Source organism: Morone saxatilis, unplaced genomic scaffold (assembly GCF_004916995.1).
Source record: "Morone saxatilis isolate NCDOM2014 unplaced genomic scaffold, NCSU_SB_2.0 Contig3, whole genome shotgun sequence".
Lineage (NCBI taxonomy): Eukaryota > Metazoa > Chordata > Actinopteri > Moronidae > Morone > Morone saxatilis.
In genome coordinates this window covers 11,124,429-11,139,277 of record NW_023339873.1, presented here as the reverse complement: position 1 = coordinate 11,139,277, position 14,849 = coordinate 11,124,429, and the positions used below count along the sequence as shown (strand labels likewise).

General features: G+C 40.4%; 1 protein-coding gene across 5 annotated transcripts; it reads right to left on the bottom strand.

Moving 5' to 3' along the window:
• Window positions 1-8,156: 8,156 nt before the first annotated feature.
• Window positions 8,157-14,436, bottom strand: mtfr1l (mitochondrial fission regulator 1-like). Of its 5 annotated transcripts, none has more exons than XM_035673976.1 (8): window positions 14,313-14,436; window positions 13,363-13,521; window positions 13,077-13,184; window positions 12,873-12,982; window positions 12,270-12,481; window positions 11,046-11,433; window positions 10,296-10,457; window positions 8,157-10,122 (listed from the first exon to the last, which is right to left on the bottom strand). In XM_035673976.1, the coding sequence occupies exons 2-7, from the start codon at window positions 13,396-13,398 to the stop codon at window positions 10,340-10,342; spliced, it is 972 nt and encodes a 323-aa protein (XP_035529869.1). In that variant the 5' UTR covers window positions 13,399-13,521; window positions 14,313-14,436; the 3' UTR covers window positions 8,157-10,122; window positions 10,296-10,339. The 5 variants fall into 5 exon arrangements, with proteins under 5 accessions (XP_035529869.1, XP_035529871.1, XP_035529870.1 ...); XM_035673978.1 differs by having other exon boundaries at window positions 13,077-13,163; XM_035673977.1 differs by having other exon boundaries at window positions 13,363-13,488; window positions 14,313-14,432.
• Between the last annotated feature and the right edge of the window lie 413 nt (window positions 14,437-14,849).

The window sequence follows — 14,849 nt, the reverse complement described above, 5'->3', positions numbered from 1 at the left end:
GGTCTTAGGAGCTTCGGGGAATGGGAAACATTTCAGAGCTAACAGCAAATATGGAAGCACATAACATAAAAAAATTACTCTTGCTGTAAATGAATTAAGCATATAGAGAATGAAATGATATTAAATGGTTGAAATGGCCCTTTAATGCTTGTCATCTAAAAGTGTGCACCATCAATTTATTCTCTGCGTCCTCAGCTCAAAGCAAAACTGAAAATGTTAGCAATTACCAATGACCCAGCCTGACATTACACACACACACACACACACACCACACACACTCACACTCACATATGTCCCAGCATGTGTTACAGTAATGGGCAAATGGATTCCCTTAGAACCAAGGCTAATTAGCTCATCTTATTATTGGCCATCCTAGGAATAGTCTCTACAGGGTACACGACAAAGTAATGAGAGGTAGCAGTGTGTGTGTGTGTGTGAGGGAGAGATTTGAATGTAACTTTCTCAAATAACAAATGCATAATGACAAATTATGGTTAAAAGGTCAAATTACTGGACATACAGTGGCCCAACACCTCTTTTCTTGCATGATGCACAGGAACCAAGCCTCTGATTGGTCGACAGACAATGGTTTTCAACACGCAGAAATGGATTAATGGAAGTAATCACAGGAGACACAAAAGTATGCAGATAATCCTTCACAAAACAAACATAGAGTGCTGCTCAAGTGTGAGAATAGTTGTCCCTCTGGTGCTCTTCATCTTCAGAATTCAGATTACATTTACTTTTTTAAATCTAGTGAATTATGTTACTTATTATTAAGTATTCAGTAACTGACTGATTCCAAAGTATCATTGTTGGTGTGTCTGTGGCGTGTACATGCTTGTGAGCACACATACATGCATTTTGTGTGAACATGGCAGGTTGATATTAACACCCCAAAGGCTTTAAAATGCTAACGTCGTCTCAGTGTGTGTCTAATAATTCATGGAGGTTCAGCAGCTCTCAGGATCTCACACTTTAAAGGTGTAAAAACTGACAAGTTGAACGTTCTGTACGTCTGTTTTCCTCTCTGGACATTGATTGAAGGAAAGTGCTGCTGTTCTGATTAGAGCATCATTCTTTCATCACAATATTTGACCCAGTGACGCACTGCTGACCCCCTGTGACCACGGAACTGGTCTCCAGCTGGTCATTTCTAAGTCTTCTAAGTGTGTGCCAGTTAGAGCAAATGAGACAGCGGAGGCTAAAAACAGCACAGTAGAGCAGCTGATACGTCTGCCTCACTGAGAGCATCATATCAAGAGCGAGGCAGGTTGACTTACTGTCAGAAGTGCAGAGGTTTTGCTTTTATTAGCTTTATTTTTAATTATACATACATATTTGAAATGTTTTGGTGTATTTTTAGAACATAACTGTATATAGGAATGATTGGCAATTGTTTGTGATCACAACGCATTGTGGCAAAATACACTAAAATTCATTAAATACCCTGTTAAATGTCTGTTCCAGTAATCACATTTACTGTTCTCTGGGTAATTAATGCAGGAGAAACATGACCAGAAGCAACAATCTATGCCAGCCTTTATGCTGTCACAGTGGCTTCAACGCTCATCACACACATCCATATTTCATGATTTCGCTGTCTGTTCTTTGTGCTTCCTCAATTTTTAGCTTTAATCTCATCACTCTACTTAATCTTCACTGTTATCTACTCTATAAATAAAACCAACTTGGTACAGGGAGGTGTAGATTGACTCAAACTAAAGTAAAATACCTGTCATCCTGTGTGATGGTGTGGCTCACTGATGGGTTTTTAATAGTTTTTGGCCACTGATGGAGGTCTATGGTACAGAGAAAAACGCTTTATCGGGCTCTGCCTAAACAGGATCAATTCATTCTTGCTGTTTTTTAATGGGATTGTTGACGGAAGAAGAAAAAAAGGAAAAAAGAACATCATCAGCCTCCACAGAAAGGTCAGTCTCTGAGACAACGTCCATACACCATTTACTGTGGTTGACACACTAATAAATAAAGTTAAAAATATCACCGTCCAACTGCACTCAAATGGTACTGATGTCCCTCAAAGCCTTCACTTTAAACAGGACAAGGACAACAGGACATTGGTTTTATTTTCTGGTCTCATGACAGTTGCAAAGCAATTACTATACCATCATCTGACTGCTGTATTTTAACTACAGTTTGATTTGGACTGGTTGCACACTTAATAAATGTAGAATCACCAGTCTTTTATGCACTTACTTGGCCTGAAGTGAGATGTTTTATTTATACCATGAGTCAGTTCAGCCAAGCAATCTGATTTATTAAAGACGGGTTCCAACCGTGCTGTTAATCCCCATAAAACATGGCAACGCTTTATTGGTTGCTATGCCAATTCCTGTGGTAACAAGGGAGCTAGTTAGCAGTTGCTCTGTTTTTCTTCCGTCTTTGACTCAGATGTATTTACACTATTCTTAAGATACTTATTATACACTTAAGGACATTCCTTGCTGTATTCATGAGCACTTCAGTGCTGCCAGTTGGATGCAATAGCGATGCAATACCCATAATCATTAAAGTGGACTGTGCAAATGATGACGACATACTCTATGCTGTTTTCATAATCTGGTCTTGCCTTTAATCATATGATTGTTTTATTCATATATTTGACACCAGTTCTTTCATCTCTCTATTCAAGCTCCTCATTACAGATAATGTTCAACATGCTGATGTACCTGGTAGTACATCACAAATATGAATTACCTTAAGTTTCCAAGGTTGTCTTTGTAGAAATTGTGGTTATTTGATTAATAGTGGTTTTCTTTAGTTTAGTTGTAGCTAAATTACAATAAAAACTGAAATCATGAATGTGTTTGTGTGGAGCCCGTCAGCAGGTTAATCTGGCCCTGGATGCATGAATGTTTGCTCTTAGCTCTTTCATTTGTTGTCCATATTTGGGTAAATTGGTCAAAATGGGATGGGTAAAATAATTTAATAAACTAAATAGAAAGCTCACCAGCTTTAAAATCATCAGCCTTGTCACCTTTACAACAAAAATTACCATAATTTAGTGACACGGGTCCTGTAATTGTTTATTCAGTCTTGTTTATTTCCCAATAACAGGCTATTTCAAGGAAACTCTTGTTTATTTTCAGTCATTTCTTAGAATATAACCAACTCAAATTTTATTTGATATTTTTTTGGTTTGACCAGAGTAGACCTCCTAATCACATATCACCTGTTGCAGTGAAAGATAAATAGTTTTTTAAAAATGTAATTCAGCTTCTATAAATTAATATCATACGTGTGTGTACAGTACTTGGAGGGCCTATCGGCTTCTGTGATTTTTTTCTTTATACACAAAATGCATCATTTATGAATGACTGCCACATAGGCCCTGGTACGGGGGTACCATCTGGGACTCACAAACTGGCTCTTATCAATTTCTTATCAAAACGTGACTCTGAGGGGAAAAGAAAATGAGGAGGGAAGAAGAAAATGTGTCTCCCTCTCCTTGGGTGAATTTATGTAAGCAGTCATAAACCTGGGATCATATTTCTTATTCTAAAGAGGCTATTCAGGATCTTGTTTTGAGCTGACCAGTGAAAAAAACAAGCTGACCATATCCTGATGAGGCTTTTGAGATATTTTCCAACAAAGGTAGTTGATAAATGCCAGTTGTCAGTCACCCATTAGGAGCTGGCGGGCGGAAACAAGGCCAAGATGATGACTTGCTCCAATTAACAGAGTAAAATGATGGATATGAATACACCACAGATATCTTTGTGCTGTGCTGTCCTAATACTCCAATACCCTAATCCCATCAACCTCATCTGTAATCCCTCGCCATTACTTCTCTTCATTCACTTTTCCTTCACTTCTTTGAATCACTATCACTTCTTCTATCCTACTTATTGAATATTGACATTGTGGGAAATATGCTTACTTGCTTTCTTGCTGAGTCTTATCTGACTGTTACTGCACTTTTGTGCTTTAAATATAAAGCCTATTATCTTAGATTAACACAAAGGCTTCAAAAAGGAGACACAGCTAGGAAGTCATTGCTCCCTTCCAAGAACTAGAATTGCACATAACTCCTTGTAAAACCACAATGCGGTTTTTACACTTTGGTTTCCAAATGAGATAAAGCATATAAATGAGTATGATTTAGAGGCGCTGATAGGTGGATTTTTGGTATTTTGGACAGGCTAGCTGTTTCTGCTTCCAGGATATTTTAGCAGGGTGATGGTGGAAGCTGTAAACAAGCAGAAACAGGTTCACCACAGTGGTGAAAAGGAGGCAGCGGGCAACACCACACTGTAAGTTGCTATTCACCTGTTGCCACTCTATGACGCAAGTTTACTTTGCATTCACAAAAGCAATCAGTGTTTTAAGAGGGCAAAAGCCCACGTAATAAGACAGAACACTACAGGAGCCCAAAAATTAGAAAACAACAGAGGGTATTCAATGGAGCTTGCAGCCGCGTCTTGTGGAGCCTCTTGGCGTGTTGTGAGTCATAAAGGTGTTAGGTTTTGTGTCTTGATGACGCGGTTGCCCACGGCGGATGCCTGGGTGGACAGCTGGAGGGTGGTGTGGGGCGGGGTGGGAGCTGCAGGGATGGCAAAGCGCTTGTGTTCCCCCCGAGACCCCTGGTCATCCCACTCAGGGTTGCTCGGCTTGCATTCACGCGTGGTTTGTTGTATGATACAACAGAGATCCTACACTCGGAACTGACACGTGCGGACCAACACACAAAAAGCTGCCTTACTTGTCTTACACATTTTGGGAAATCTCTTTTCTGAAACAAGTTGAAATGTTCCGTTGCCACATCAAGGTTGGCTGCGAACACGTTAACATTATGCAGAGCGGTCGCGGATGAATTACGATTAACGGACCCCACTTGGACATGGTTCTTTGGTTACAGTGGGCTTTGTTCCTGTCAAAAGGAAGGGAGAAGAATGGGCATGACACTTGGACAAGTATTTTCCTGGTGCATCAGGAAGCTTCTCTGTCTTCAGATTCTCTTCTTCATTGGGATAATGCAGTTTGAGGGACAGAGGCTTTGGAACGTCGTTTTGATGCATCATTGAAGCTCGAGTCGCGACTCTGCCTCTGGTGAGGGCTTTAGGTATTTGTCAAAGCTTTGAGGCCATTCGCAGGTTTGCTCGACAAACTATGGCAGATAGGGTCCAACTTCATAAACCTGCAATGGAGGAAAAATATTTTCGTAAAACTTCACTTGTGGTTAAAGTGGTACTTGGATAGTTGAGGTTATGGTCTGACAAGATTGTACGTGGTTGGAGGTTGGATAAATGCTTACTTTGAAGTCAACAGTAGAGCAACGAAAAGTCACAGTGGTTAAATTGGTAAAAGAAATAAGGGCAAACATGTATGAACATGTATGAACATAGATACAAATGTTTGATATATATATATATTTTATGTGTATATTTTTTTTGCAGAAAAACATAGCCACACATTGTTCCAAGCATTTGCATAAATGTTTTTATACATGTATTTAGATAAAGTTTTCCTTTATTGTGATGCAACTCTTTATATATATATAATGAATGTAAAGTCAGTATCAGTACATTCAAACCTTCTGCCTGACAATATTTAGAATTTCATTATCTGACTTGCAACAAGTGTTATCTTGGGAAAACATATATTTGTATTTCCAGTTTGTACAGTTGCTCCTCTTCGATGACAAAAGCATGTTCCTGGTCCTTCGACCAATATTTTGAAATGGAAATGCTAATGCAGCATTTTCAGATGCATTTTCAGATGTTAACTATGAATGAAGGCATTTCCTGTCACTCCTAGAAAGGTGTAAATATGCCAATAAATAATACCTACTGTGGCATGTTTTCTGTAACACCTGCTCTGTAAGAGTGATAGCTCCTGGAGTGATCTATGCTCCCCTGGTTTCGCTCCAGCCCTCCCTGCTGCAGCGGGACTCGATATTTGTCAGACAGATTCATCAAAACCAAAAGCCCTAACAATATTTCTATCCAAAGTAAAACTCCATCTATTAAAATGGTACAATTCTCCCTTCCATGACGGGAAACCAAAAAGCAATTCCTTTGATTGCTCATGAAAGTAACAAATGGGCTTGAAACCTGACAGCCTCTGGGCATAATTAGAAAACACGTCGGACATTGGAGGGAAGTTTCCAATGACAGGTCTCCTTATGAAGAGCTTCCAGCAACATAAGGAGACATTGATAAAAAGCTCTGGGGCGCAGGGAGATGGAGCTGCCATGCTGACCCATCAGGATGACGGATACTCTACCTGTCGGCGTGTTTGCTGCTTCACTGCCACTTATCACAGAGCAGGAACTTGGCTGGAGATAACTGCCCCATGTGGTGGGATTGGAGGTGCTGAAGAGACACATGTCTAGGTGGGATGAAGTCTTGCAAGTCAAAAAGTAAGTCAAGACAAACTTGTCCAAAGTCCTGAAGTTTGTGTTTCTGATCCTAAACAACACTATACAAATGTTCCAACACAGCTGGATTTATAGTATATTTACAGAAAGAATTAATACTTTATGAACTATTTAAACTACGCTACCGACATAGCCCTATGGATGGCAATAGTCCAGTCTGAGAAATCTCAGTAACTACTGGACGGATTGCCAAGAATATTTTCCTACTGACTGGTCACTTTGGTGATCCACTGGCATTTCCTCTAACCGTCATCATGAAGATCACATTTTTGGCTTTGAGTGAAATGTCTCAACAAATATTGGATGGATTGCCATGGAATTTGGTTCAGACATTCATGTCGCCATCATGATGCACTGAAGGGGCACACGGGTTCATCTTTGAACTTTTGAACGTCACTGTCTCAGCCAATAAGAAGGAGGACTGTGTACGTTCATCTCGGCAGGGGACGGTCACTCCCCTGCATTCACTCCATAATAACTTTATTGATGATGTTAAGTTATCAGCTAACATCACAAGACCAACTATTCATTTGATCTAATACTTAGGTTTATTACTATATAACTGAATAATTATTATTCCCATCTGCCTCAGCTGTACTTGTGTGCAAATGATAGCATGCTTACATGCAAAACTACTACAATAAACAATATATCGTCTAATTTTCAGCTGTTTCGATTCTAAACTCTCACTATGACTCCAGTCTGACTCACACCCATGCACATCACATTCACTTCATTTTACTTTAAATATTACTCATATTTCACAGAACAGCAATCGTCACCTTGTTGTAAGAAGCCTTTCAGCAGCTCCAGGGAACCTCCAACTGCCCATTCAAATGTGTATTAACCCGTTTTGAAATTCTTTTCACGAGTCTCGTAGTGATGAAAATGTGTCAATGTCACTTTGAACTAAAGGCCTGTATTTATAGGTTCAACAAAGCCTAATTTTGACACTGAGCCCTATTAATTGAGCTCTCCACAGACATCTCCCTGTATCTAAAATAGGTAGGAAGTCCATCGTGGAGGTGAAGAGGGACAAAGTAGGCCAAGGACTCTCACAGAAAATAGACTATGACTCACTGAGGGGCCGGATCATCTTGGGAAAGAACAGGAAATGGGAAAGAATGTGGGTTAACAATAATCCTCGAAATTACAGGCGTTCGAGTACAGGCCCCCCGTGGTGTGATGAAGTGAGGAGGTACTACATCCTGTTATGACAGTTTGTCAGGTTTTATACAGTTGAAAAAGTGGGATTTGATGATTTGATGATTCCAGGCACATAAACTTTATATCCAAACATATATTCGGCCTAAATGGTCAAATGTTGAGTGTTTGTGTCAGTGGTGGAATGTAGTGTTGTGTTGTTGAATGTATTTCCATTTTATGCTACTTCTTCTCGCCCACTACATTTATAGTATATCATATTTCTTTTTTAGCTTTCTGTTACTTTGCAGGTAAGGATTTTACAGGTAAAATATATGCTCGATTTATAAATGATTACATATTCTAATAGATTAAATCAGAGGTTCCCAAACTGTTTTATGTCAAGGATATCTGTATAGTAATTTGTGTTAAACTTGTGATACATTTCAGTGTTTTAGGGTGAAAATGAAGTGGCTCAATCCTCCATACAGCATAAACAAAATGAATCAAATCATTAATTTTGTTTGCCTGCACTGCCCCCGTGTGGTGGTGATTGGCAGTGCACGGTGAGGCCAAAAATAAATAAACTGTTCCCACAGACAAAAACAAAGACAGTTTCAAAACATCGGCCAATCTTTATTTACAAGTCCTCGCATAACAAAAAACAAACACACAAATGGTTTGGTGGTGGTGGGCTCAATCCTACACGAAGGTGCAATGGTGAGTAACCCTGAAACTAGAGAAAAAAATACAAAGTGGAAAATCCTCATCAACTAAATTCTCCTCTCATCTTATTGTCAGGACTGGTGATGCAGTTGGCAGAGTATGCTTTATAAGGTTCAACATCTCAAGTACAGACATACAGTGAATACGTATATATATTTAAATTTGCATATAGTTGTTTTCTCAGCTAATCAATTTGTACTCGATTGACCAAAAAATTGAGAAAAATCACCGAAAGACAAGGTGATGGCCAATTCTAGAAAACACACTTTTTAACTCCACTGCATACAGCGACACACAGATGAGCACATTCTTGTTCAATCCAAACAGATAACTTAGCATCAACTTTTCACACTGCAAAACTACACTAAAGGATTCCCAGTCCCGCAGGCATAAATGTGAGAGATGATAAAAAAATGAGTGGGAGTGACGTGTGCGGACATAACAGCAAGTCTTCTCTTTTGAGGGGTTATTTTTAACAAACATCCAGCAATACACAATGCAGTGCAGTGCAGTGCACACACACACACAACTGGTCCTTAACATCACCGTTCACTATATATATATATATATATATATATGTGTGTAAGTTTTGTGAGATGAAAACATGGGAAGCTTCGTAAAGATGAGGATGGAGGGCACATTCGGGAAAGGGCAGGCAATGAGGGGTGGGGTTGGTTAAAACAAACCCATGGCACTTGAACCAGTGTGGGAATAAAAATCAGGCATTGGAAACAGGCAAAAACATCTGTGGTAAGGCGTCAACAAGGATATTGATTGTTATCAACATGACTCACGCAAGCATTTTACCCAAACTCTTGACAAAGCTCAGTTATCTCAGCCCAAACTTAAATCGCCTCTTTAATGTCGTTGAGAAACATCATAAATGTGGTTTCACCTACCCACCAGCACATTCTACATACCAGGAAATGTGTGTCAAAAAAGATCTCTACAGGCTTGTATCTGTTGCTTTTACTGGAAATACAAACTCACACACTTCATAAAGTATTCTTTTGATTTATACACCTCAAACTTCAAACTATATCGTCAGCATAGTCTTGCATACCTTTCAGTTTGGGTTTTGAATTCAGTGTCCTTTGGTTCAGTGACTATCAATCTATATGTTAATCACAAACAGGAGGACAGGCATAAGAGGTGCAGTGGAGCAAGCGACATACAAACTCAGTACTGTAATGCAAATATTAAACAGCAACGTTATTTTCCCCCATACACACTGTAATAAGCTACAGTACGTCTCTGCATGTACACTAGATCTGTTTCATTTGTACATAAAATCTTTTCAAGTATGTTAGAAGACTTCTTTACATAACTGCAAAAACAAATAAAAAATAAAATTTGTATTTGCATCTGTTCTGTGGAAACTTCAAAAGCAGAAAAGGACTTGCTAGCAGTATGGATAAAAGGCTTTTTTTAAAAGGAACATTCCTCAATTTAAGTCCAAAAAAACGTATTGTTTGGGTGTCAGTCGCTCCACAATGTGCTATAACATAATCAAGATATGCATCTAAAACATCCTGCACAGAGAGCAAGTTTCTGAACAGCAATGGAACCAGTCTGCTGAGTCCTCATTCAAAATAAATTTAAACATAAAAGCCATTTTAGACTAAATAAACTGTTTGCAGTATGCGATGCAGTGCAGAAACTGATTATAGTTATGGATACTTGGCTGTTCCTCCTCGCACTGCACCAGCGCTGTGAAGTTCACATTTGGTTTTAGATGTCTGGGACAAAGTGTTTTTTTTTTTTTTGTTCTAACTCTGGCAGACAGCTATTGCCTCGGGTCTGAGGAGCAAGGTTGTGGATCCATGGGTACATATTCCACAGGCAAAGGCCTAAAAATAATGAGGGAGAGAAAAAACAACAACAACTAAGAATCCACAAGTGACCTAAAATAATCTGCCACTGAATACATTACCAATGATAACCTCCCACATGCCTTCAAAAGGTTCATTATACAAAATATTTAAAAAAAAAAACTACTTTCTACTACCCTGTCCTGACTTACATGGAGCAGCAGGATTGGGTATTGATGATAAACACGTGACGAGGCTACTTCCGTTTCATAGCAGCAGTGTCTTCTTCCTTCAGGACAAACTTTTTCCTCAGAGCTTCTGAAATCAGAGAGGCTGAGTCCTCCTCTCTGAGGGACGTACAGCCTCTGTTGTACCTGCATGAAGAAATACAAAACAAATAATGTCACCATTGTTCAGGTTGCTTGAAATACTACAATAATCAAATTATGTATGCGAGGAAAAGTTCATATAGAAATGTTAGCATATTAATTAGGAATTGTCTTTAAAAGGAGCAATTTGGCCTATTGGGAAATGTGCTTAATTCCTTTCTTGCCAAAAGTTAGATGAGAAGATACAACTCTTACGTCTGTATGGTAAATATGACACTGTAGCCAGCAGATGGTTAGCTTAGCTTACCATACTGGAAACAGTTGGAAACAGCTCGCCTGGCTCTGTCCAAATGTTAAAAAGATTCACCTACTGGTCCCTGTCAAACTGGCTAATTAACAAGTTTACACGGGGTTCTGTGTTGGACCGCTTCTTGGCCAGACACGGTGACTTCCTGGAGTTCCTGCCCACGCTGACGACAAGACTCCAGGAAACAGGTTAACAGTGAGTTTATTAATGAGCTGTAGAGGTGGTAGTTGGATTTTTAAAAGTATTCCTCTAAAACAAACAAACAAACAAACTCAGCAAACTCAAAATGAGCTTTGTAGTGTCCGGCCCCCTCCGACAACTCTTACCTGTCTTTGCTCATCTTCATGCGGTTCATGTCCTTCAGGATGTCCATGACGTCAGCAAAGCTGGTGGACTTTGATAACGACACCGTATCCTCCTCTGCCTCGCGGAAGTCCATGCTGGGTCTGTCCAGGTCAAAGGTCGCAGATGCCGTCATGGAAACAGGCGGCAGAGGGTCAGGGACAAGCTCTGACACCACAGAGACCACATCTTTCTCATCGTCCTCTTCCTCCTCCTCCTCCTCCTCCTCTTCTTCCTCCGTGACGTCGCTGATGACAAAGGAAGCGGCAGCTGTGGCGGCCGGCTGGTAGGGCACCGTCTCGAAAGGCGCCATGGAGAAGCTCATACTTGTGTCGTCAGGGGAGAGCAGGTCAGGGGTCAGGGGGTTGGAGCCTGAACGGAAGAAGGGGAAGTTTGAGTTGGTGTTGAGAGGAAAAGACAGAGCTCGTCAGGGTGAGTCCGAATAGTATTTCTATTTGTATCCGTCATTTCTATCGTGAATTTGAAGCTTCCATATAAGTATGCTATGGTTGTATTCAGTAGCTGTACTCGAAAGCACCATCATACCGTAAGTGGAGACAACCATTAGTATGCCACTCGTAATAGCCCAAGTTATTCTAGGATCACATTTCCATCCTCACAATGTATCATTAATGTATCGTTGCATAGAGAACACATAACACGTGCTTTACTTAGCATGAAGGTCTGGTCTATGAGGTCCTTCCCCTGTTTACAGACCATCTCATGGCACAAACTTTACAGAATTTAAGGTGTTACAATACTGAAATTCCCTTTGTGCCTCTTTAAAGACGGTGGGAATACAATACATGTGAATACGTGATACTTTCTCATGACATCCTTGTTGAACTTTTCAACGAGTGACACCCAACCGGCACGGAACCGCAGAGATTATGTTTAGTCTCTGACCCAGAAACTGATGCCAAGACATCTAAGTACCAAAGAGCTTTAGGAGAATCAGGACAGCTGACTTGGTAAAAAAAAAAAGCATCACAGTCACATGAAGACAGTAGCTCCGTGGTGAAACATTGGCTCAGTAAAGCAATTTTAAAGCTACACCAAGCAGCTTATCAGTGTCAATAAGGAGAGTGTCAAGTTAAATGTGTTACAGGTTCACATCTGATGTTTGCCCCGTGTTTTAATCACTATTCAAATCTACAGTTGACATTGTTTACATTGTTAACGCTGCGATTCTTGCTTTGGTTACCTACCAGAATCACTCGCCACAATCTTGGCGATCTGTGCACGAAGTCTGCTGAGCTCGTCCTGCAGGGCGGTAGTGCGGTTCAGCGCCGTCACCCCGGGCTTCTTGAGCCCCTCCATCCTTTTACCCTCGCGGCGGAAGTTGGGCACAGATGAGTTCCTGTGGAGCACCAGGAGAGGCGTGGGCCGCCATTCGTGTTTCAGAGGGCGACTGTCGCTCCTGAAAATAGAAGAGAGGATGATCAGCTGAACAGTAACCTTTATTATATTAAACCTCGGAGGGTCAGGTCACCTGATCTTTCTCTCTACCCACTCCTCAGAAAATACTTTATACTTTATTGCAGTGCTATTAGATTTGGCTGTCATGTAATAAACTGCTGGTAAAGCCTATATTTATTGAGTTTATAATGTTTAGTTTTCACCACCAACTACAGCTGCAGAAAACAGCACAGAGCTGAATCAGCGCCTCTCTGACACCGTATGAACAAAACCAGGACATTATAACCTTGTGCTGCATTTCTTTAGGCTGTGCACCTGATAAGTTGGAAGCTCAGAGGGCCTGTGATAATAACCTTAGTGGTTGACTCTTAGGGCTGTTCCTGGATACTCACCGCACTCTGGCATATGTCTCTTCTTCATCTGCAACAATCCATGCTATGTCTGCCAAGGTAGGAACCATGGGGCCGTCCATAGGCCGAAGAGCGGGCAGGCCGGGCAGTTCCTAATGCACAAGGACACAAGTTAATGTTACATAAACAAGCATTTATATCGCAGGGAATATGGAAATACAATGACTTATGGGATCTGATATTTACCTGGAAACATGCCCTTTGTGGAGGTTTGAGCGGAAGAGTGGACCCTATTCTTCTCACAACACTGCGGGTGGATCCATGAGGCTTATTCTGCCAGATAGGAATAACTTCCTGCAAGATTATATTAAAAAACACTGTCTCTACACAAGCTACAGTACGTTTAAAGCGTCTAAGTCTACACTTTAAATTCCAGCAGAAATCACGTGGGGGAAAAAAAAAGGCAGCGTTAAGTTAAACAGTGTTAAGTAATGACATCGTTCGGACATCAACATCTAGGAGGCAAACTTACTGTTTCTGTTTCCATGGTGGCGTGGGTCAGTCTCATTCACGGGGAAGTTGCACACCAGTGTTTGGTGCTAGCAGACAAGATGGAGCAGTTCAGCAAACAGATGCCATGCCAGTACGACTGCCAACTCTTGAGATATAAATTAGTGATTAGTTAGAGCATCTGTTGAGAGAAACAAGCAGGAGGATCATTATTTGACCCACTGATAACATAAAACTAATAGTTTAGAAGTGATCAGCTGAGTGGCACAGGATAATTCTGATAAGCTGTGTAACCATTTATTAACTTAGTAATATCTCAAGTGAAATGCAGTGAAATGTGCGGCTGAATTTGTTAAATGTGTTCAGTTTTAACTGTATCGTGGTTATTATTCGGCTGACATTAGAGATGGCGCAGCGATTTGTAAAGTAACTGTTATGTTTTATTTAATGTCACTGATATCAAGATATTTATGGCAAGAGAGAGATCCGATATCGCTATAAAAAAGGTCAAAATGTCAACAAAAAACAACAAATAAAATAGTTACCAGCACGCAGCATTTTTGACTTTAGAAGCTATACAATCGAAAAATGAAACAATAACAATTAAAAACAAACCCTAAAAGGTCTGATGAGCTCACGTTTAACTTATCAACAATAATAAATGCTCACACAGCCAACCTTACATTTAAAACAGCTACTGTTAGTTATGGTGCTCTGATTTAACGCTACCGTCGGTGAACCAACAACGCCACAAAGCTTTAGGGCAGCGATTTTGTTAATAGCTTTTCTCAGCTGAGGCTCCTCCGTAGCCGGGCAGCTCCGGTTATTAAACAGTACCGGACAGCAGTTAGCTTTAGCAACCAACAACGACCCCCTGGTTGACCCTCAGCTGTAACACCTACAGTAACGTTTTTCAGTGGGCTTCGCTTATCTTCACGAAGTGCAATCAACGGCAGCAAGAGAGAAACTTACGGCAGGTTGTGGTTGGATAATGTGGAGCTGACCCGTTCAGTGTTTAGCTCTTCTCCTCTTCGTCTTTCACACTTGTGTTGTCGTTCATTAGGCCGGAAACCTGCGCCTCCCTTTCCTGCGATCTGATTGGCTGGAGCCGCAACAGCTTCCGCTATCAGAACCTGTACAACAGCGCCCTCTAGAGGCGGAGGTGAGCAGTGCAGGTAAATACAAACGAGTAAACTGAAGCCTCACTTATCCGGATCCACCGAATATAATGTATAATATGTATATTATATATTATATTATATGTATATTCTTGCTCTCTGTCTACTTCTTTGGTATTTGGAGTCCATTTTATACTCATAAATCAACATTTACGATCACGAAGCCAAACTGTTTTGAGCTTATTAATCATGTCAAAAAAATATTTCTATTAATAATAATGATAGACTTACTTAAACTTAGACAGACTTTGTTTGTCATTTGGATTTGCATCAGAGTGAAATTACGTTACAATGACACAGCACAGCAGGAATAGAGGAGAGGCAGTATGTA